This window comes from Leucoraja erinacea, chromosome 5 (genome assembly GCF_028641065.1).
Source record: "Leucoraja erinacea ecotype New England chromosome 5, Leri_hhj_1, whole genome shotgun sequence".
NCBI classification, from domain to species: Eukaryota; Metazoa; Chordata; class Chondrichthyes; order Rajiformes; family Rajidae; genus Leucoraja; species Leucoraja erinaceus.
Window position 1 is genome coordinate 10,281,407 of NC_073381.1, and position 25,361 is coordinate 10,306,767.

The window sequence follows — 25,361 nt, forward strand, 5'->3', positions numbered from 1 at the left end:
GAGGGGAACTAACTGAACCAAACAACAAGTCTTGGACAGTCTGGATCCATGTGCAACTGCAGTCACAGTGCAGGGTTGTTCGTTCCAAATCCTCGCAGCTACCAGCAATTGGCCTCTCCTTTGCAATACGGGGTAGCCAGCTCTTAATGTTACATGCAGCAATACAAGTGTTACTATACAGAACATAATCACAAGATGTTGGAGCAATTCAGCGGGACAGGCAGCATCTCTGGAGAGAAGGAATGGGTGATGTTTTGGGTCGAGCCCCTTCTTCAGACTGAGGGACAGGGGAGAGGGAAAGTGGAGATATGGAAAGGTGAAGTGTGAAAACGACAGATCAAAACAGACGAGGATCAAGGAAATGTAGAATGGTTCACTGTTGACAATGAGGCTTATGAACAGTAAAATTAATCGGGAGGACAGTGAAACTAGTCAGAGAACTACAGTGGAGGAGTGGCGGAGAGAGAGCAAGGGTTACTTGAAGTTAGAGAAGTCAAAAGTCATACCATTGTGTTGTAAGCTGCCCAAGCTAAATACGAGTTACTGTGATAATGTGATGGTGGAGGTGGGAAAGTGTTCCAGTGGTCTGAGGGACGTCGAAAGATTGGTGAAGAACAATGGACACAGGAGGTATGTTCTCTGTCCAAGTAATATCCTCCTACCCCTCACCTCTCTTTCCCTTGCCCCCACTCCAGACACCCTGCTCTGATCCCAGAGTCTCCTACTTCCTTTTACTTGATCCTACACCCTTTCACCTGTATCCCTCCCTCTGGCTTTACATTTCATTCTTCTCCTTTCCTTATCTGACACCCTTTTGTCTCCATTTCAACTCTAGAGTTTGTCACTTACTCCACCCATCAGGCAAACATCTCCCCTCGCCTGTATCCAGCTATCACTTCAGGCTTTGCCCTTTTCCCCATCTACCCCACCCCCAGCTTTCTTCCTCCTTCATCAGTCCCAACCAGAATTGTCAACTATCCATTCCAAACCACAGACGCTGCCCGACCCGCTGAGTCCCCCCAGCACTTTGTTCTTTGGCTCAAGAATCTTGTCGCTCTTCAAGGGAGATGCTAAATGCATTTCGTTGTCTCCTGTACACTGACAATGACAATTAAAATTGAATCTGAATCTGAATTGAATCTGAAGAATCCAGCATTTGTGGTTACCTGTGTCCATTTTGGGTTAGTGAAAGTTGGTTATTCTGGGAGTTGATAAAAACCGTCATTTTCCAGATCATAAATATTCAGACAGCAGCTGACAATGAGGTGTTGCATCACAGTTTGTGCCCTTTGTCAATTGGAAAAGGTAAAAAACGAATTACTTGACCAGTAGCCTAAAGCATTCAGCAATAGTAAAGGTTGCCAAATTGTGACTTTACACCCACATTTTGTTGGGAGTTTGTGTTTAGATTTTAGAGGTACACGTGGACACAGGCCCTTGAGCCTACCACAATCACCCCACACACTAGGGACAATTTTACTGAAGCCAATTAACCTACAAAACTGTACGTCTTTGGAGTGTGACACAAAAAGCTGGAATAACTCAGAATTTACGTCTTTGGAGCGCGGTAGGAAACCAGTGCACCTGGAGAAAACCCACACGATTACAGGGAGAAGGTACAAACTCCGTGCCCCGGTGCTGTAAGGCAGCAACTACCGATACACCACCTTGCCGCCCAACTTGTTTGAAGGATGTTCCAGGGCATTAATTGTTACAGTACAGCAATATGTTTAATGGAGAAACCTGGGGAGTGTCCTCTTAACGGTTCCAGAAAATATTCTAAAGCATTCACAGGTCCTTAAATAGTTTACATGCAGTCACTGGAATGGCTGGAAACATATCATCCCTTTTATTCATGGGAAATTCAAATATTCAGGCCAAATGATTAATAGACAGGAAAACCATTCTAGTGATGTTGTGACATAAGAATAACTATTGGCCAAGATAAAAGGGAAAATTCTTAACTATTCTCCCAAATGGATGGCATGAGTCATAACAAGGCAAATTGTATTTGATGCAATGAATAGTTGGGATCTGGGGAGCACTGTCGGAGGGTAGCATTTAAAACAGAGGTGGGTCGCTATTTGAAAGGAATGATTTGCAGAGTAGGGGATTGGGACAAGCTGGATTGTTCTGACATAGAGGCTGCACAGTGCAATGCAGGGACTGTGAGGCAGTGAAGCATGCATTACTATTTACTTGAATGAAATATATCAGGACATATCTCTTTCCTCAAAGACCAAGAAGCATTGGGAATGATTTACCAGGCAAATTGACCGGTTCAAGGTTCAGCAATCTGAAAACAATCATGAGCAGAACTTTCTCAGTCACGTTAATTATAAATGGGCACTGTTCCCAAGATGCCAATTTCCAACCAGCTAAGGCCAACACTACCCTGACGAATGTGTTATGAGTGCTCAAAATTAATAGCCTTGGGAGACTGTCAACTAGCGGGGCACTAAACTAACACTCCAAAGTTCTTTGCTTTGCACTGGAAACAGACAACTGAGGAGTGTGAATTTAAGATTCATCCAACAATAGACATTTTAACCAAATGCACATTATTGACCTGGACTTTAGCCGCGTTTATCACCTTCATTGCTGCACGACTTGCTGAGTATTTCCAGCATTTTCGTATCAGTTTTGCAATATCCACAGTGTTTGTCTTTGTTAAGGTGAGCGTTTATTTTGTGAAATTTGAGCCGGGGGAAAGACTCTTAAAGATAGGGGGAAAAGGCAGGAACTGAGTACTTATTGGGGATGATCAGCCATGATCACATTGAATGGCGGTGCTGGCTCGAAGGGCCGAATGGCCTACTCCTGCACCTATTGTCTATTGGAACTTTAAATGAAAATAATAATAACAGCTCTAATTATCAGTTTTTAAGTGCATACTTAATTGGCAGAGATGAGATCAATCAGACCTTGAACACAGCTGCTAAATTTATCCATTCAAATCTTGGTGTGTCCACATAATAGCTCCGCAGTCCAGAACTACTATCTATCTCATTGGGGACCCTCGGACTGTCTTTGATCGGACATTAGTGGCTTTATCTTGCACTAAACATTACTCACGCTATTCCCTTTATCATGTATCTGTACATAGAAACATAGAAAATAGGTGCAGGAGGAGTCCATTCGGCCCTTTGGGCCAGCACCGCCATTCCTTGTGATCATGGCTGATCATCCAATCAGTAACCCTGTGCCTGCCTTCTCCCCATACCCCTTGATTCTGCTAGCTCTCAATGATAAAAATGGGTTTTAGGAACTAGGGGTACTCTAAGGTCCGTGAGGCTGAGGTTGGGAAAGAAGGGGGTGGAGGGGAGGGGGGGGGTTATGTGCGGTCATACCCATGTGAGAGTACAAGAATGCATAACTTGTTTAATGTGTATTTATAATATCGTTTATTGTGTATTATATGTCATAGCTGTTTTCTTGCCAATGGAGGAGGCCCAGGGCAGAAAGGTCAGATTGGGAATGGGAGGGGAATGGTGTGAATTCACAGCTTTACCCTGTGCTACTTAATCCAAGGGCGCGCGAACGAGTGGACAGATGGACGAATGCAATGATCATAGAGTGGAATAGGTGACGTTTCGGGTCGAGACCCTTCTTCAGACTGACAGTCAAGGGGCAGGGAAACAGGAGATATAGGCATATCTTCCATTCATTTGTCCTTAGTACCATCTATATCTCTTGTTCCTCTTTCCCCTGACTCAGTCTGAAGAAGGGTCTCGACCCCAAATGTCATCTATTCCACTATGATCGTTGCTTTCGTCCGTCTGTCCGCTCGCCCTTGGATTAAGTAGCGCAGGATAAAGCTGTGAATTCACACCATTCCCCTCCCATTCCCAATCTGACCTTTCTGTCCTGGGCCTCCTCCATTGTCAGAGTGAGGCCCAGTGCAAATTGGAGGAACAACACCCCATATTTCGCTTTTGAAGCTTACACCCCAGCGGTATGAACATTGACTTCTCTAACTTCAAATAGCCCTTGCTCTCCCTCTCTCTCCATCCCCTCCCCCTTCACAGTTCTCCCACCAGTCTTACTGTCTCCGACTGCATTCTATCTCTGTCCCACTCATCCCTGACATCAGTATGAAAAAGGGTCTCGACCCGAAACGTCACACATTCCTTCTCCCCAGGGATGCTGCCTGTTCCGTTGAGTTATTCCAGCATTTTACACAGATACATAGAAAATAGGTGCAGGAGTAGGCCATTCAGCCCTTCGAGTCATTCAATGTGATCATGGCTGATCATCCACAATCAGTACCCCATTCCTGCCTTCTCCCAATATCCCTTGATTCCACTAGCCCTAAGAGCTCTATCTAACTCTCTTTTGAATGAGTCGGCCTCCACTGCCCTCTGAGGCAGATAGTTCCACAAATTCACAACACTCTGGTGAAAAGGTTTTTCCGCATCTCAGTTCTAAATGGCCTACCCCGTATTCTTAAACTATGGCCTTGGTTCTGGACTCCTCCAACATTGGGAACATGTTTCCTGCATCTAGCATGTCTAATCCCTTAATATTTTTATGTTTCTATAAGATATCCTCTCATCCTTCTAAATTCTAGTGGATACATGCCCAGTCGTTCCACTCATTCATCATATGACATTTCTGCCATCCCAGGAATTAACCTCGTGAACCTACGTTGCATTCCCTCAATAGCAAGAATGTCCTTCCTTAAATTAGGAGACCAAAACTGCACACAATACTCCAGGTGTGGTCTCACTAAGGCCCTGAACAACTGCAGAAGGACCTCTTTGCTCCTATACTCAAATCCCATCATTATGAAGGCCAACATGCCATTAGTTTTCTTCACTGCCTGCTGCTTCTTGCAAGCTTACTTTCAGTAACTGATGTACAAGTACAATCAGGTCTCGTTGTACTTCCCCTTTTCCTATCCTGACACGCTACAGAAGAAGGGTCTTGACCCGAAACCTCACTCATTCCTTTGCTCCAGAGATGCTGCCTGACCCGCTGAGTTACTAGTGACCCGCTGCAGTGACTAGTGGGGTACCGCAAGGCTCAGTGCTGGGACCCCAGCTATTTACAATATATATTAATGATCTGGATGAGGGAATTGAAGGCAATATCTCCAAGTTTCCGGATGACACTAAGCTGGGGGGCAGTGTTAGCTGTGAGGAGGATGCTAGGAGACTGCAAGGTGACTTGGATAGGCTGGGTGAGTGGGCAAATGTTTGGCAGATGCAGTATAATGTGGATAAATGTGAGGTTATCCATTTTGGTGGCAAAAACAGGAAAGCAGACTATTTATGGTGGCCGACTAGGAAAAGGGGAGATGCAGCGAGACCTGGGTGTCATGGTACACCAGTCATTGAAAGTAGGCATGCAGGTGCAGCAGGCAGTGAAGAAAGCGAATGGTATGTTAGCTTTCATAGCAAAAGGATTTGAGTATAGGAGCAGGGAGGTTCTACTGCTGTTGTACAGGGTCTTGGTGAGACCACACCTGGAGTATTGCGTACAGTTTTGGTCTCCAAATCTGAGGAAGGACATTATTGCCATAGAGGGAGTGCAGAGAAGGTTCACCAGACTGATTCCTGGGATGTCAGGACTGTCTTATGAAGAAAGACTGGATAGACTTGGTTTATACTCTCTAGAATTTAGGAGATTGAGAGGGGATCTTATAGAAACTTACAAAATTCTTAAGGGGTTGGACAGGCTAGATGCAGGAAGATTGCTCCCGATGTTGGGGAAGTCTAGGACAAGGGGTCACAGCTTAAGGATAAGGGGGAAATCCTTTAAAATCGAGATGAGAAGAACTTTTTTCACACAGAGAGTGGTGAATCTCTGGAACTCTCTGCCACAGAGGGTAGTCGAGGCCAGTTCATTGGCTATATTTAAGAGGGAGTTAGATGTGGCCCTTGTGGCTAAGGGGATCAGGGGGTATGGAGAGAAGGCAGGTACGGGATACTGAGTTGGATGATCAGCCATGATCATATTGAATGGTGGTGCAGGCTCGAAGGGCCTAGTGGCCTACTCCTGCACCTAATTTCTATGTTTCTATGTTACTCCAGCATTGTGTCTACCTGCCATTCAGATGATAATCTGCCTCTTGTTCTTGCCACTAAAGTGGATAACTTCACATTTATCCACATGATACTGCATCTGCCATGCGTCTTCCCACTCACCCAACCTATCCAAGTCACCCTGCATCCTCATAGCATCCTCTTCACAGTTCACACTGCCATCCAGCTTTGTGTCATCTGCAAATTTGCTAATGTTACTTTTAATTCCTTCATCTAAATCATTAATATATATTGTGAATAGCTGCGGTCCCAACACTGAGCCTTGAGGCACCCCACTAGTCACTAACTGCCATTCTGAAAGGGAACCGTTAATTCCTACTTTTTGTTTCCTGTCTGCCAATCAATTTTCTATCCATGTCAATACCCTATCCCCAATACCATGTGCTCTAATTTTGCCCACTAATCTCCTGTGTGGGACCTTATCAAAGGCTTTCTGAAAGTACAGGTACACTACAACAACTGGCTCTCCCTTATCCATGTTACTATCTACCTGAACTTAGTTGTTAGGGATAACATTCATTTCTTTTCATTCATTTGTGAATGACAAATAATTTCAATTCAATTCAAAATGTACAGGTCTATTACCAAGAAGATCTTGGAATATTTCACATTGTTTGTCAATGCTCTGCATAGTCTTCTCTTCTGCCTCACTTTCCCAAAGTTTACTTAAATTTAGAGCCTTGTTTTCTGACTCATCCTTCTCCCTCTTAACTAGTATATCGAATATCATTCAACAGTGATTGCTAGCCAAGCGTTACTGCACCATTAACTAATTGACTAACTCAGACTAATTATTCATTATTTTTGTTAGCCGAAGGAAATATCGTTCCAGAAAAATTGAACACAATATTCTAACTATGGCACAACCTATGATTTATACACGTTTTCTATTAGCTTCTTAAGCATTATTTCCCATTTGAAAATGTAGCATGTCATATATCTGAACCCTGATTTTTAAAATGTACATCTCCTTTCTCCAAAATACATCATCGTGTTTTTGAGAGCGGGGGAGAGAGCGGAGAGCGGGCGAGAGAGCGGAGAGCGGGGGAGAGAGCGGAGAGCGGGGCGGAGAGCATTTCGTTGTCTCTGTACTGTACACTGACAATGACAATAAAATTGAATCTGAATCTGAATCTGAATCTGAGAGCGGGGTGGAGAGTGGGCAGAGAGTGGAGAGCGGGGGAGAGAGCGGAGAGCGGGGCGGAGAGCGGGGTGGAGAGTGGGCAGAGAGTGGAGAGCGGGGGAGAGGAACGGAGGCAGAGAGGCACGGAGGCAAATAAAATAACATGGAATAATAAAATAATTCCTGTTGTTCTTTTTGTTCTTTATTTTCTTCCCTTTCTTTCTTTTACCCACGCGTTGGCTACACTACGTGGGTAGTCTACGGGTCCTATCTTTGCGCCTCTCACCTTTTCTCTCTCTTGTTCTTTCTCTTTTCTTTACCTCTATTTTAAAGTTAAAAAGTTAAAATTGAAGCTGTACATTAACTGTATAATTTTATATGCCGATTGTTTTATTCTTGTACATTTGCTTCTAATAAATTAAGATTTAAAAAAAAAATAAATAAATAAATAAAATAATGTGACTTTACCTGAGCCTGTGCTCACCGTCCAGTAGCCCTGACAGTAAGTTTAAGAAATTCTCCCTTCCATTTTATTTAAAGGAACACAGTGTTAAAACACAATTACATTTACTGAGGAATGTGGATCGATGTATTGATGACACATTGTATAACTACTGTTAGTTACTGGCTGTTAACAAGTGCTAACAGTGGCCGTTAACTAATCGTTTTCGTCCGAGTTGAATAAAGTGAGAAACGGCTCGAATCTTTCTGCAGTACTCATTAAACCCGCTGGAAATTGAAAACTAGGGGAATGCCGTACCGCCCCATTTCCATCACTGCCCTAAGAGCTCTATGTAACTTAAATTCATCCAGTGAATTGGCCTCCACTGCCCTCTGTGGCAGAGAATTTCATAAATTCACAACTCTCTGGGAGAAAAGGTTTTTTTCTCATCTCAGTTCTAAATGGCCTCCCCTTTATTCTTAGACTGTGGCCCCTGGTTTTGGACTCCCCCAACATCGGGAACATTTTTCCTGCATCTAGCTTGTCCAGTCCTTTTATAATTTGATATATTTCTATGTGTCCTCTCATCCTTCTAAATTCCAGTGAATACAAGCCCAGTCTGTCCAATCTTTCCTCATCTGACATTCCCACCATCCCGGGGATTAATCTTGTGAACCTACGCTGCACTCCCTCAATAGCAACGATGTCCTTCCTTAAATTAGGAGACCAAAACTGCACACAATACTCCAGATGTGGTCTCACCAGGGCCCTGTACAGCTGCAGAAGGACCTCTTTACTCCGATACTCAAATCCTCTTGTTATGAAGGTCAACATGCTATTAGCTTTCTTCACTGCCTGCTGTACCTGCATGTTTACTTTCAGTGACTGGTGTACAAAGACACCCAGGTCTCATTGCACTTCCCTTTTTCCTAATCTGACACCATTGATATTATAATCTGCCTCTTTGTTCTTGCCACAAAAGTGGATAACATCACATTTATCTACATTATATTGCATCTGCCATCTCACTAAACATGTCCAAGTCACCATGTAACCTCCTAGCATCCCCTTCGCAGTTCACACTGCCACCCAGCTTTGTGCCATCTGTTAATTTGATAGTGTTATTTTTAAGTCCATCAACTAAATCATTAATATATATTGTATAGAATATGACAGATGGCTCGCCTGTAATCATGTATTGTCTATCCGCTGACTGATAGGCATACAACAAAAACTTTTCACTGTACCTCGGTACATAGAAACAAAGAAATTAGGTGCAGGAGTAGGCCATTCGGCCCTTTGAGCCTGCGCCGCCATTTAATATGATCATGGCTGATCATCCAACTCAGTATCCCGTATCTGCCTCCTCTCCATACCCTCTGATCCCCTTAGCCACAAGGGCCACATCTAACTCCCTCTTAAATATAGCCAATGAACTGGCCTCGACTACCCTCTGCGGAAGAGAGTTCCAGAGATTCACCACTCTCTGTGTGAAAAAAGTTCTTCTCATCTCGGTTTTAAAGAATTTCCCCCTTATCCTTAAGCTGTGACCCCTTGTCCTGGACTTCCCCAACATCGGGAGCAATCTCCCTGCATCTAGCCTGTCCAACCCCTTAAGAATTTTGTAAGTTTCTATAAGATCCCCCCTCAATCTCCTAAATTCTAGAGAGTATAAACCAAGTCTATCCAGTCTTTCTTCATAAGACAGTCCTGACATCCCAGGAATCAGTCTGGTGAACCTTCTCTGCACTCCCTCTATGGCAATAATGTCCTTCCTCAGATTTGGAGACTAAAACTGTACGCAATACTCCAGGTGTGGTCTCACCAAGACCCTGTACAACTGCAGTAGAACCTCCCTGCTCCTATACTCAAATCCTTTTGCTATGAAAGCTAACATACCATTCGCTTTCTTCACTGCCTGCTGCACCTGCATGCCTACTTTCAATGACTGGTGTACCATGACACCCAGGTCTCGCTGCATCTCCCTTTTCCTAGTCGGCCACCATTTAGATAATCGTCTGCTTTCCTGTTTTTGCCACCAAAATGGATAACCTCACATTTATCCACATTATACTGCATCTGCCAAACATTTGCCCACTCACCCAGCCTATCCAAGTCATGTGATAATAAACTAAACTCAGCATGGTATTGCTTTCAGGATCTGAGCATTTTACAACATTTTCCGGAGCAGAGAAAACACAATTGTTGAATACTGTTGGAGGCAATTGTGTTAACTGGTGGCAAGCACAGGGTGAACTATCCTGTGTAACCATTCGAGGTAGGTCTTTTACCAAGGAACGTGCATCAGGGGAGAAACTTCAGTCTGAGTGCAGGAGGAGATGTTTGGAACATAAGTTTATAGAACAAAAACACAGTAACATTCATTTGTGAGCAGCATGCACACAGACTACCGGGATGAAGTTTGATCCTGAAGCACAGACTACATGACAAGGTCATTCAGTCTGAGACTGGCCATCTAGCAAAGGCCAGAGGGATCTGTGCACTCAAGGGCTGGAGGGTCAGGCTTCCTGGAAAAATAAACAGAAATTGTAATCAAAGTCAAAATGACAACACTCCTTATTTTATGTGCTCAGATTTGTATGTTTGAACAAAAAATGACATTGCTGCGATGTTAAATCAAACGAAGCCTTATTTTTCAGCAAGTTCAGCTTGGGCTGGAATGCTTTAAATGCCAGGGCCTCAAGTCCAAATCTGTCACTGCCTGTCGCTACCTCTATCACTCAGTTGGATTTCAGCTGATCTGGGGCCTGAACTCAGTTTAACCAGCTTGGTTCTGCAACCATGCTCTTACTGCCTTCACCCGACAGGAAACAAACCTACCAGCCCGTCTTGAAAATCGTCCCATATCATTCTTGTGGAGTGTTTCAGATTCCCATTACAGTGGGCCAGGCAACGCCTCAGGAGAAAAAGGGTTGAAGTCTGAAGAAGTTCCCACCCGAAAACGTCACCCGTTCTCCGGAGATGCTGCTTCAAATTCCTGGGCGTGCACATCTCTGAAGATCTTTCCTGGTCCGAGAACACTGATGCAATTATCAAGAAAGCTCATCAGCGCCTCTACTTCCTGAAAAGATTACGGAGAGTCGGTTTGTCAAGGAGGACTCTCTCTAACTTCTACAGGCGCACAGTAGAGAGCATGCTGACCGGTTGCATCGTGGCTTGGTTCGGCAACTTGAGCGCCCTGGAGAGGAAGAGACTACAAAAAGTAGTAAACACTGCCCAGTCCATCATCGGCTATAACCTTCCTTCCATCGAGGGGATTTATCGCAGTCGCTGCCTCAAAAAGGCTGGCAGTATCATCACTGACCCACACCATCCTGGCCACACATTCATCTCCCTGCTACCTTCAGGTAGAAGGTACAGGAGCCTGAAGGCTGCAATGACCAGGTTCAGGAATAGCTACTTCCCCACAGCCATCTGGCTATTAAACCTGGCTCGGACAAAACTCTGAACATTAATAACCCATTATCATGTGTGTTGTAGTCAATGCCTACTATTTTCTGTTGTGCTGAAGCAAAGCAAGAATTGTCCTATCAGGGACACATGACAATAAACTCACTTGATCTCACTTGAACTTGACCTGCTGAATTACTCCAGCATTTTGTGTCTGCTTTCCATTGTTGGAAAACACAGCATTTGGAGAGGGGAGTGGGGGGGTGTTGAGCAAGGGGAGAAGGGCAAGAAGTGAAGGTTGAGTGTGGCCATTGTCAAGATGATGATTAAAGAATACGATGGTGGTTATGAACAAAGGGAACCATTAATAACGTAAGGAAAGATAGTTGTGTCCACAGCTTGAAGCTGACAATGGAGAGGCGAGAGGCAGTTGATAGGAGCGGTTGTCCCAACTCTCATCAGTAACCCCGGAGTAGCAAATCAATCTTCAGAGAAAGAGAGGTACAATATAAACTATGATTACAGTTGAAGTCCACTGTAGTTAAGACACACATTGAATATCCATCTTCACTGGCTGCAGAATGACATCTTCTTGTCCCATCTCCTCAAAGGGAAGGTTGGGAGAATAAAATGTGATGAGTAAAATGGGATACTTGATGGTCAGCATGGATTCAGAGGGCTGAAGGGCCTGGTCCATGGTCTATCGCTCTAAGATGCTGAGTGCCACTGCTACGTAGCTGCACCCTCTAGCCATTGACAATGGCTCAGCCACACAATATGCATTGGCCCACTGTTCCACTAGGGGTAAACCTGCTTATCTCCTTCCCACCTGTTCCAGCATCTTCAATACCCAACTTAACACTCTCTACAGTCACCAAGGTCAAATTGACTGAAGGGAAACGGCAAATGGTGAAAGTGGCCATTTATGAAGTAGGTATGAATGTCAGCTATTTTTCACATTAAGATACCGTGTATTAATATAGCTCAGTGCTTAGAAACAAAGTAAGTGCAGGAGTAATTATTCGGCCCTTCGGGCCAGCACCGCCATTCCATATGCTGATAGCTGATCATCCAGAATCAGTACCCCTTTCCTGCTTTTCCCCCATATCCCTTGATTCCGTCAGCCCTAAGAGCTACATCTAACTCAATTCACTTCATGAATAGTGCAGTATGGCCAAGGATGTCCATTTTGAAATAATGTAAGTACAGCAGCAAATGCAGCAGCAGTAAGTACCCCGAGAAACTGAGGAAGCTTCTGAGAGCTCATGTATTATTTGGAACCCGTGTACACTGGTGGTCTTCAGGCTGACCTGAATTTGAAGTTTAAAACAAAATAGTGTGCAATATCTGCTGCATCCAATGTCTGAGGGACATTTGAGACATCACCGGGAACTGCATCAACTGTGGACTGGTCTATAAAATGTAGGAAGTAGATGAAACTAATATGTAGACAAAAATTTATTTACACCATACAACATTTTAAATATTTTATACACGTTTGCAGCCAAGAAAGCTATTTCTGTGCTTTCGTGTGAGATCTGCAATAATAAAGATGTGAAATATATTATTCATATAAAAGTGAGAGTATTACTTTATTGCATTGAAAGCAATGAAGAACGTAGCTCAACAACCATTCATTTAAATGACAGAAAATTGTTTGCTTTTATATTATAAAGTAAAAAGTGTAGTAATGGCCAAACAGACTGTTATAAATCTTAAAAACTGCATAAATATATACATTGCGCTTCATGGTGAAGTTTTCTTTTTAAAACTAAACCAAATGAAGCTAGTACAACATGTATCTTTGCTTGAGGTTTATCTATAAAGATTACCTTACAAATTCATTCCACATTAACGTACAACACATGATGGTAATAATTGTACATCTTGTATTCTCACTAAATAAGGTAGTGAGAAATGTTAAAGACATGGACATCTTATTCCTGGTGCATAAAGTCCCTAAATTACTCTAAGAGAGTCCAGACGTACAGACCAGGTTTTTTGTAAAAATTTCTGAAGTGCAAGTGCAAGAGATTTCATTTATAATTGACTTGAATTTAAACTTCAGTTTGAAAATCCCCTTCCTGCACATCTAAGGGTATAGAGAGACACTTTTCCCATTCAGCTTGTCTCAATTCTAATGCTTCTTTTGTGTCTGTATCCAATACATTCATTGGCGAATAGTGTTGGTAGTCACTAGGGTTCTTGTAAGTGTCCCATTCATGCTTGCTGGGTGTTGGGTTATCCTGTAAAAAACACATGAATGCAGCATTAGTGGTACCTATTGATTTTAACTTCACAAAGTTTGCTGTAACGTTTAAGTATCATCAAAGGAATATCACTTCAGACAGGCAGCCAATACAATTAAAAAAACTCATTTTGATGTTGTAAAATACCTCTGTGGCCTCGTCTCTCCTTTCATTCATGCCCTCCTCCATCTCAGCACTCTCTCTAACTGTTCCATCAATAGTGACCATGCCGTTAGCTACAACAACCACAAACTCTTGTAGAAACATAGAACCATAGAAAATAGGTGCAGGAGTAGGCCATTCGGCCCTTCGAGCCTGCACCGCCATTCAATATGATCATGGCTGATCATCCAACTCAGTATCCTGTACCTGCCTTCTCTCCATACCACCTGATCTCTTGAGCCACAAGGGCCACATCTAACTCCCTCTTAAATATAGCCAATGAACTGGCCTCAACTACCTTCTGTGGCAGAGAATTCCACAGATTCACCACTCTCTGTGTGAAAAATGTTTTTTTCATCTCGGTCCTAAAAGACTTCCCCTTTATTCTTAAACTGTGACCTCGTGTTCTGGACTTCCCCAACATCGGGAACAATCTTCCTGCATCTAGCATGTCCAACCCCTTAATAATTTTGTAAGTTTCTATAAGATCCCCCCTCAATCTTCTAAATTATAGCGAGTACAAGCTGAGTCTATCCAGTCTTTCTTCATATGAAAGTCCTGCCATCCCAGGAATCAGTCTGGTGAACCTTCTCTGTACTCCCTCTATGGCAAGAATGACTTTCCTCAGATTAGGAGACCAAAACTGTACGCAATACTCCAGGTGTGGTCTCACCAAGACCCTGTACAACTGCAGCAGAACCTCCCTGCTCCTTTACTCAAATCCTTTCGCTATGAATGCCAACATACCATTCGCTTTCTTCACTGCCTGCTTGTGGTATTTTACCCCCAAATTCATCACTTTCCACTTGCAATGCCTTCCTTAAACACCACATCAATTTCCTAAGAGGCAGCAGGCAAGATTAATTTGCAGTCTTTTAAAATACGTTAACCATTTTAGTGTATAAAATTGAGAGTGTAACTACAAGGTTCTGTGGCACAGCATCTTTTTATTTTGTTTGTGATGATCCAGTAGGGCACCTTTGGATGTTTGTCTATGATAATAAGCCATAAAAGTGTGTGCCCGTTGTGCAAGGATGCAGGAATCGGAGCAGTAGACCCCTTCAGTCCCATGTTGTATCATTATATAACAGGAAGGCTGCTTCAATGTTGGCTTTAGTACCACTTTCCTGCATCTTCCCCTTCCCCATGACTCCCTTGTCTAATAAACTGCTTATACAATTAAAATAGTCTCAGTTGTTGCTTTCTCATCTTTAAAAAGTAACAATCCACATTTTTTTGTTTATTGGAGTGCATTTATCCACAGAGATGCAGTTTTCCCGTCATCAGCTGCACTTACAGACCCAGTTAGAATGTGCGTCTAACCATATAATAATATAACCATATAACAATTACAGCACGGAAACAGGCCATCTCGACCCTTCTAGTCCGTCCCGAACACATAATCTCCCCTAGTCCCATATACCTGCGCTCAGACCATAACCCTCCATTCCCTTCCCATCCATATAACTATCCAATTTATTTTTAAATGATAAAAACGAACCTGCCTCCACCACCTTCACTGGAAGCTCATTCCACACAGCTACCACTCTCTGAGTAAAGAAGTTCCCCCTCATGTTACCCCTAAACTTCAGTCCCTTAATTCTCATGTCATGTCCCCTTGTTTGAATCTTCCCTACTCTCTGTGGGAAAAGCTTTTCCACGTCAACTCTGTCTATCCCTCTCATCATTTTAAAAACCTCTATCAAGTCCCCCCTTAACCTTCTGCGCTCCAAAGAATAAAGCCCTAACTTGTTCAACCTTTCTCTGTAACTTAGTTGCTGAAACCCAGGCAACATTCTAGTAAATCTCCTCTGTACTCTCTCTATTTTGTTGACATCCTTCCTATAATTAGGCGACCAAAATTGTACACCATACTCCAGAATTGGCCTCACCAATGCCTTGTACAATTTTAACATTACATCCCAACTTCTATACTCAACTAGTGGCGTTCATGTCTGCAAGCTATGTATCGGATACCAAGCAAGAGCACTGCTCAGCAATTAAGACTTAATTTACCTCCCCCCGTAGAAGCCTCATTGGAGATTCCAGGATTGCACTTTGCAGAATGGCTGAGAAACAATGCTCGCAGCAAATCAACTGCTGCAGCTGCATGAAAGGGCCTCAGGTTCACTTTCTCTCTAGTCAATCACAATAGATTGTGTAGGTGGCTCAGTGCCCCACAAGTCTTCCTTCCAGAATGGTGTGTGGGGCATAATACAGGAATACAATTAGGCTGTTCCTGCCTTTGTCTCTGTACCACCATTCAGACAGATGACGACTTAATTCCATTAACCCCAACTTTAAAATAACAAAAAATACACAGTTGCAATCTTACAAATCTACAGGGAGAAAAGCATTCCTATTCACTGACAGTCTCCACGTGTGACCAAGGGCATTGATTTCCCTTTGAAACCTGTGGGTGGCTAGTCAAAATAAATGCATTGTATTGCATGTCTGAAGAAGGGTCCTGACCCAACATGTCACCTATTCTTTTTTCCCCCCAGAAATGCTGCCTGATCCACTGGGTTACTCCAGCACTTTGTGTCTAATGCCCCTGTCCCACTTAGGAAACCTGAACGGAAAACTCTGGAGACTTTGCGCCCCACCCAAGGTTTCCGTGCAGTTCACGCAGGTTGCAGGTGGTTGCCGGAGGTTGCAGCCAGTGGAAGCAGGTAGGGAGACTGACAAAAACCTCCGGGAACCGCACGGAAACCTTGGGTGGGGCGCAAAGTCTCCAGAGGTTTCCGTTCAGGTTTCCTAAGTGGGACAGGGGCATTACTATTGTATTTATTAGTTGCTTCAGTTTGTTTGCATCTGCTGAAGGGAACCCTGAGGACTGAGGTTTGTGTGGTGTGTGAAGCAAGTTTGTAACTTGGACAAACCACGTGTTTGCTGAAGGAGCTAATAACTAACCAGCAGCCAATCATTTCATTTCAAGGAACAAATTGCCACAAGAATCAATGATGCAACATGTGGGGGTTAACCAAATATTCTATTGTACCGCTAAAACAATTATGTGCACTGCTTGTGTCCTGTGGGAATGTTCCTGATGTTTTCAATTTTTTAATTCTTATTCCAATATTCAAATCCCTTCATAACCTTACCCTCTCTATTTCTGAAATCCCACAACTGTATAACATATCCTTGTTCCTCAGCTGTGGTCTCCAGTGCTTTTCTATTGGTATCTGTGCCTGCAGCTACTGAGGCAAAGGCTTTGGAATTTCCTTTCTACATCAACATCTCCTGCTTATGCAGTCCCTCAGGACTACGGTTGCCTTGCTTCCACTCCAGTGCTGTTGGCTGAATGTTGACTGATGAACCCATATAGGAATTGCAGAGATTTCCACTGATCATGGGGCAGGAGGTGCCCTGGTGCTTTTTGTTTGCGACGTGGTGCATTTTTCTACAGGCCTTCTGTACTTCCAAGCACTTGAGGTTCACAGTGCCATCCTGAAAGTTCTCCAAATGGAGTGAGATGAATCAGAAATTCACAGAAGAGATAATGTAGTTGTTGCACTACCCCAAGGAGGCTTTGAGGACTTCTTGAATCTTCCTTTGACTGTCCAGTAATCTCCTCTCGTGATAGGGCTCAGAATGGTGTCTGTTTCAGGAGTCTGGTATTGAGCATGCAGATTCTGTAGCCAGCTCATTGAAGCCTAACTGAATGTATTTAGGGTCTGTGTGGTGATGATGTGGGCTTGCTTATCTTTTTGTAGATATGGAGCAAACTGGTGGTGTCTCTCCAGCTTTGAAGTGCCTGCTGGTAGACCAAATCATAGAAGTGAATAGAAGGGGAGTGATCATTACTGCCTTGCACCATGGTAAAGCAGTCTGCCTCTCTCATGTACCCTTTGGGGTGTCCCTTCGAACTTCCCTCTTTGACACAACATTTTGATAAAGTTCCAGTTATACTGCATAAAGGTTTTTATGAATGTAAACTGATGTTGGCACATTTTTTGTGTTTACCCACTTTTCCCCAGACAACCTTTGCCTCTGCTGCCCCTTTATCAAGGTTTACTGATTAACAGGATGTCACTTGGGTAGCTAAGCTGGTATTGTGGGAATTGCACTAGAGAAGACAACAGTGGGCTGCCTTCAAGGCTGGTTGTGCACTTCAGAGGGAAATTAAATGTCAATTGCATTGGAATAACTTCCAGGCCAGTTTGAGGTAAGGGTGATAGACTCTTTTTCTCAAAGTCCTGGAGGGGCATTCAAAACAACCTGATAGCTCTGTGGTTATTGGGACTGGGACTATCCTCGATCGGACTTTGCAGGCTTTAACTTGCACTAAACATCATTCCCATATCATGTACTCACACACACTGTAAATGTGATTGGAATCATGTATTGTCTTTCTGCTGACTGGATAGCATGCAACAAAAGATTTTCACTGTACACGTGACAATAAACAAAACTTAAAAAAAAAATCTACTGGAACTATTCTTTTATTCCACATTAATGAACTAACTGCACCCAGTTTAGATCAAGTATGGAAGATGGGAAGCAGAGATGCATAATGTAGTTATGATGGGATGGAGTACATGCACACATGGTTGTGATGCGTTCAATACAAACAGACAGAATCACTTGAGCTGCAATACTTACACTTCCACTACCCCTTTCGTACATAGCTGCTGACATGGCCCATGTTTTCTCATTCTTTAGAAGCAAGCAAAACAACCAGTGAATACATCTGTACATGATGTGTTGTAACATTCTGATATTGCAAAAGCTTGTTTCAGTCGTCCTGTACATAAACAAATCTGTACTCACCACACTGCCTGTACCTGGAGGCTCACGGAACCTATCCAAAGTCTGGAATTTTTGATTGAGTTCCTGAAAGAGTTCCATGTGCCGCTTTCTTGTGTGCATGACTTTCTGCGAACCAAATCAGATTACACCATTTGCCATTGTGAACTTATGAAAAATTGTACAAATCAAAAATATGCAATTACAGGAATGAGCCTAGTAATTAAAAATGGGAAATCCGCTCATTTTGCAGCAAAGTTTCCGAGAGAACAAGTAAAGAAATATATTTAAATAACAATTAATGTCAGGAACATACATTAGAAAATAATAATCGCACGATGAATTTTAATAAGTGCACACGCATTGTCAATGTACGGACTTTGTAAAAAAATTGGTGTAACCTTGACTGTGTTATCTCCAAATGATGAGAAGGCATGATTGTGTTAAGTATGCAGGACAGTTGTATTGAGAGTGGCAATTTGCCACTAAGATTTGGTTCTACTGACTTCAGTGGGACTAGATGTTGGGACTGTTGTACACTACTCTGCCCCACTATGTTGCATGTTTAGTGCAAGTGAGAGTGGATGAATTTCTAGTCCTTGAGTCTGAATCACAGATATACTCAGTGAGAAAGGTTGAATAAGTTAGGTCTTTATTTGCTGGAGCGCAGAAGGTTAAGGGGGGTCTTGATAGAGGTCTTTAAAATGATGAGAGGGATAGACAGGGTTGATGTGGACCAGCTTTTCCCTTTGAGAATAGGGAAGATTCAAACAAGAGGACATGACTTGAGAATTAAGGGACAGAAGTTTAGGGGTAACATGAGGGGGAACTTCTTTACTCAGGGAGTGGTAGCTGTGTGGAATGAGCTTCCAGTGGAAGTGGTGGAGGCAGGTTCGTTTTTATCATTTAAAAATTAATTGGATAGGCATATGGATGAGAAGGGAATGGAGGGTTATGGTATGATTGCAGGCAGGTGGGACTAAGGGAAAAAAGTTGTTCGGCACGGACTTGTAGGGCCGAGATGGCCTGTTTCGTGCTGTAATTGTTATATGGTTATATGGAAAAGAACCAATACTGGAAATTGAAGAATAAGCAATAAAAAAACCTTCCAGACATTCAAATACTTGTTGAAAAGTCGTTGGGAAATTGTGTGCACTCAGAGTAATCGCTGGGGAGGTGCTGGGAGCTGGGGTCAAGGCTGTTTTCTTTCTCCCTATTGACCAGTATTGCTGAATTACCAAAGATTGACATAATTGTTGGTTAGTTGTATGGGTGAATCCATTTAGGAAAATGAAAGTGTTGTGCATTTTAGATTCATTTTATTTTTGGCCCCCGAAACTTACTTCAAAATCCAGGTCTGAATAACGAGACTTTCTTCTCTGCAAAACATCAAAGGATTCATTAGATGGGTTTAGGTGTGCAATGATTTTGAAAAACAACTTGATCTTCTAATTTTCGCCCCATTTGTTAAAATGTATTTTAAGATACATTTCACTGGTGCAATGTTAAAACAGGTTACCGTATCAGACACATTCCAATTATGCAGTTGATGGAGATAGAGAATTGGATAAAGTTCCGGTTTCATACGTTCATAGGTTACAGGAGCAGAATTAGGCCATTCGACCCATTAATGGGGCTGTCCCACTGTACGAGCTAATTCAAGAGTTCTCACAAGTTTCCCCTGATTCGAACTCGGAGAATTACGGTAATAGCCGCCCGCTCGTAGGTACTCGGGGCTCTTGTGGACATTTTTCAACATGTTGAAAAATCTTCACGAGCTTACAACGTTTCCCAAGTACCTGCCGTTAGCGTTACGAGCCGCTAAGAGACGTCCTGAGTTCCGATGTACCCGCGACGTACATTCTACGTGCTTATCTTGAGTTCGATTTTTTTAAAACTCGGGAGAGCTCTTGAATTACCTCGTACAGTGGGACAGACCCTTAAGTCTACTCCACCATTCAATAATGGCTGATCTATCTTTTTCTCTCAACCCAATTTCTCCTGCCTTCTCCCCATAACCCCTGACACCCGTACTAATCAGGAATCTGTCAATGTCCACTTTAAAAATACCCAATAACTTGCGATTGAAATACATTATTTATTTTATCAGTACTACCTTATTATCCTGAACATCGTATGTTGTGAACAATTCCTCTGGACAAAGGTGCCCCCTTACTAAATATAGGGGTCGCATAAGACCCTGACAATGAGCTTCAACATTTCTGGGCCAGAGAGGGGACAAATTAAGATGTAGAGACAAGAGGCTGCACATGCTGGACTCCGGAGCAACAAACAATCTGCTGGGGGAACTCAGTGGGTCAGGCAGCATCTGTGGAAGGACTTGACATAAGATTATAATGGGATCTTCATCAACTGAGCCAATGGGCCAAGGAATGTCAGATAGAGTTTAATTTAGGCAAATTCAAACTTTGTATTTTGGTGAAACAAACTAGGGCAGAACTTGCACTGTAAATGGTAGTGCTCAGAGGCGTGTTGCAGAACAGAGAGACCCAAGGGTACAGGTACATTGTCCCTTGAAGTTTCAAGTCATGTAGACTGGGCATGGAAGGTGTTTGGCATGCTTGCCTTCATTCATCAGGGCATTGAGTACAGGAGTTGGGTCATTATGTAAAACTATGTCCAAGACGCTGGTGATGCCACATTTGGAGCACCATGTACAGTTCTGGTTGCCTTGCTATAGGAAGGATGTCATTAAACTGGAAAAGATGCAGAGGATTAACAGGGTATTGCCCCAGTTCAGCGTGGAGGCTGATTAACATAGAAACATAGAAATTAGGTGCAGGAGTAGGCCATTCGGCCCTTCGAGCCTGCACCGCCATTCAATATGATCATGGCTGATCATCCAACTCAGTATCCCGTACCTGCCTTCTCTCCATACCCTCTGATCCCCTTGGCCACAAGGGCCACATCTAACTCCCTCTTAAATATAGCCAATGAACTGGCCTCAACTACCCTCTGTGGCAGAGAGTTCCAGAGATTCACCACTCTCTGTGTGAAAAAAGTTCTCCTCATCTCGGTTTTAAAGGATTTCCCCCTTATCCTTAAGCTGTGACCCCTTGTCCTGGACTTCCCCAACATCGGGAACAATCTTCCTGCATCTAGCCTGTCCAACCCCTTAAGAATTTTGTAAGTTTCTATGATCCCCTCTCAATCTCCTAAATTCTAGAGAGTATAAACCAAGTCTATCCAGTCTTTCTTCATAAGACAGTCCTGACACCCCAGGAATCAGTCTGGTGAACCTTCTCTGCACTCCCTCTATGGCAAAAATGTCCTTCCTCAGATTTGGAGACCAAAACTGCACGCAATACTCCAGGTGTGGTCTCACCAAGACCCTGTACAACTGCAGTAGACCCTCCCTGCTCCTATACTCAAATCCTCTTGCTATGAAAGCAAACATACCATTCGCTTTCTTTACTGCCTGCTGCACCTGCATGCCTACCTTCAATGACTGGTGTACCATGACACCCAGGTCTCGCTGCATCTCCCCCTTTCCCAATCGGCCACCATTTAGATAATAATCTGCTTTCCCGTTTTTGCCACCAAAATGGATAACCTCACATTTATCCACATTATACTGCATCTGCCAAACATTTGCCCACTCACCCAGCCTATCCAAGTCACCTTGCAGTCTCCTAGCATCCTCCTCACACCTAACACTGCCCCCCAGCTTAGTGTCATCCGCAAACTTGGAGATATTGCCTTCAATTCCCTCATCCAGATCATTAATATATATTGTAAATAGCTGGGGTCCCAGTACTGAGCCTTGCGGTACCCCACTAGTCACTGCCTGCCATTGTGAAAAGGACCCGTTTACTCCTACTCTTTGCTTCCTGTTTGCCAGCCAGTTCTCTATCCACATTAATACTGAACCCCCAATGCCATGTGCTTTAAGTTTGTATACTAATCTCTTATGTGGGACCTTGTCGAAAGCCTTCTGGAAGTCCAGATACACCACATCCACTGGTTCTCCCCTATCGACGTTGCCCAAATTTCCATAAATGCAAGCAGCAGAGGACCATTCTCCAGTTCCCTGACATCATGCACCCCAGGCCACAAAATTACCTTGGATGCAAGGTTTCAAGATGCTAGCATTCATGAAAGTCATCTAACTGTGTAAGGGAACAGTGACCTTGATGTAGGAAACAACTGCATAACATTCTCTGATTCTTTGTGGCAATCTATAAAAAAAGTAATGGAGTTCTTTGCTTGGCTTAGCAATGGGTTAGTGATTGCTCGATAGTTCTGTCGCCACTGGCCAACAGCTAAAAGCATGATAAAAACACAAGCCAACTTTATATGAGCAACTTTACAGTGAGAACAGAAGTAGACCAATAAATTTATAGTGTTTTCAACTTGAACAAGCCACATGTAAGTAAAGTTAGGTCTGTGAAGTTCAGTGAAAAAGCTTAAGAATTGATAACAGCTGAATTGGGAGTGTTCTCCGATATGGATTGATTAACCGCAGAATCGTGAATCAGGAAATGTTTTGAGAAGCTCTCTGTGGCAATTAAACTATGAAACTCACTAAAACCAGATCTTTGTGATATGAAGAAACCAAGTTGTAAAGTACCATTCTCTCAGTATCATTACTCTGATTGGGAAATTACCCCCACTTTATTCAGACTCAAGGTCCTAGAAGCCCAATCAACTGACAACAAGATGGCAGACCTTCTAGTAATAAAAAACAATGGGTTCACTCTGAAAAATCCAAGACCTCAACAGCAGAAGAGTTACTTTGCTCATGAGTCCCAAATTAGAAAACGATCTGGTGCGATAAATCACATTCTCCTTGGAGTCTGATTAGCTCAGTTGGTGTTTGGGGAACCCTGACTTTCTGAAGGATTTGGTGAAAATCAGGTACAACAGCAGTGATAGCCCAGTCTGAAGAAGAGTCACCCATTTCATCGCTCCAGAGATGTTGTAGCGATGTTACAAAACCTACCTTCAGCGGCGCTGCAGATCTGCCACTGGCTGTGTGTGCGACTAGACTACGGCACCTTTGGGGGGGGGAGATTAAAATGCAGGTTTGTATCGCTTGTCGGAGAGGGATTTCCTCGGGCTGCTAGTCAATGAAGAAAAATTGATCGTACTTCAGTTCCCGTGAAAACTTTTTTTTATTTGCTGGACAATTTAATATTTGGATTAAAGTAAAAAAACACTTTGAACGTCCTCAACGCCTTCAACGTGACGGATCGTAATATCAGGACAAAACAAAGGGTAAGTCGTGTATTTCACATATAATCTTGCTTCTTGGGGTGGCTTTAGTCTAATTTTACGACTCAAAATGTTATTTAGTCATCAAACGATTTGGCCATGTCTTTGCCTGCCGATATGGGGTTAAAATTCACGGCAAAGGCAATGTTCCAATCGATCACATTCCAGAAACACCCATTGGCAAGATGATTAAAATTATCTTTTTTTTTGGACAATCATGTCATAAATCGTATATATTTTGTGTAATTGTCTATCCATAATCAATATTTTTATACTAAATATCCACAACAGTTTTAGTCACATGTATTGTGCAAAAAATAATAATTTTGATTATATTGAGAGTGGATGTTTCTAGATTAATTTATGGGAATTAAACATTAAATTCCTTCCAATTGGCATGTAAGTTCATGACAGTGAGATTTAAAAATCATGTTATATTATCAATTCATGTGTGAATGGGATTAGTTTGTTATTTGGGTACTTAGGCTATTTAAAAAAAATAGCCTTTTCTTAAGAAATGGATAGATGTTTAGATCTAGTAATTGAATTTAGATGAATTTAATTGATTAGATTAATTTAATTGAATTGATTAATTCAATTAAATTATGAATATGATTTTTTTGTTGGGTATTTACTATTTGTTTTAGTGTTTAACTTTATCATTTCTACCTTTTTTCCTAAAACTGCAAATAATAACTTGTTTCTGTTAATGCTGTTCAGTGTTTTTTTTCTTTACATTTTAAACAGATGTCTCCGAAGAAGAAATGCAAAATTGTCAATCCAAATGCCCAGCAAAAGAGACTGATTTTGACAGCATTCGCAAAGATTATCCGAATTTGGACTACTCCAAATGTGATGATCTACAGGACATTCTTAATGGGAAAGTAGTGGGCAGAAAGGCATGTCATGAGTGGTTTGAAGAGCAAAAACTTGTAGTTTACAATGCCAAAATTGAAAAGTTGAGGAAAAACATGGTGTACAGAGTTGCTTATTGGTTACAATCTGAGGAGTATGATGATGCTACTGATTATGATATGCCAATGTACCAGCTAGCAAATGATCTTCTCCATAAAGACTTGGTCTATTGCTAGAAATTGTAATTTATTTACCTAAATAGAGAGAGTACAGAGGAGATTTACTAGAATGTTGCCTGGGTTTCAACAACAACTAAGTTACAGAGAAAGGTTGAATAAGTTAGGTCTTTATTCTCTGGAGCGCAGAAGGTTAAGGGGGGACTTGATAGAGGTCTTTAAAATGATGAGGGGGATAGACAGAGTTGATGTGGACAAGCTTTTCCCTTTGAGAATAGGGAAGATTCAAACAAGAGGACATGACTTCAGAATTAAGGGACAGAAGTTTAGGGGTAACATGAGGGGGAACTTCTTTACTCAGAGAGTGGTAGCGGTGTGGAATGAGCTTCCAGTGGAAGTGGTGTCGGCAGGTTCGTTGGTATCATTTAAAAATAAATTGGATAGGCATATGGATGAGAAGGGAATGGAGGGTTATGGTATGAGTGCAGGCAGGTGGGACTAAGGGAAAAAAAGTTGTTCGGCACGGACTTATAGGGCCGAGATGGCTTGTTTCCGTGCTGTAATTGTTATATGGTTATATGGTTATACCTATCTGTTACGGACTTACATTTTTGAATTTTCAAGGCAGTCTGGGGGTTTATTACTATTTCCGTCACAACGGTCAATTTTGTAATTAGCTACAATTAGGTAACTAACTAATTATATGCTTTAATTTCAGGTCATCCAAGTAAGATGTTTCATATTTGTTTCAGACTGCTTCAATCTATAATAACTGAAAATTTCATTCAGTTTTCTTAATTTTAAAGAAAGTTATGGGCTTTTGACTGTCCTCGATCACAGCTTTTGTGTTAAGTCAATGGAAAAGCAATAGGGAACAAAATGCTAATTTCCGAGTATGAAAATGGTAATAAT

The 25,361-nt window shown here is 42.5% G+C and overlaps 1 protein-coding gene across 1 annotated transcript in view; it reads right to left on the minus strand.

Annotated features, from left to right (window-relative positions):
• Positions 1–12,441: 12,441 nt before the first annotated feature.
• adgrb3 (adhesion G protein-coupled receptor B3) overlaps positions 12,442–25,361 on the minus strand; it is a 711,502-nt gene continuing 698,582 nt past the window's right edge. The window contains 4 exon segments of the mRNA XM_055635039.1: positions 12,442–13,269; positions 18,040–18,093; positions 18,208–18,312; positions 19,527–19,562. Of these exon segments, the coding sequence (XP_055491014.1) occupies positions 13,081–13,269; positions 18,040–18,093; positions 18,208–18,312; positions 19,527–19,562 (384 nt within the window). The 3' untranslated portion in view covers positions 12,442–13,080.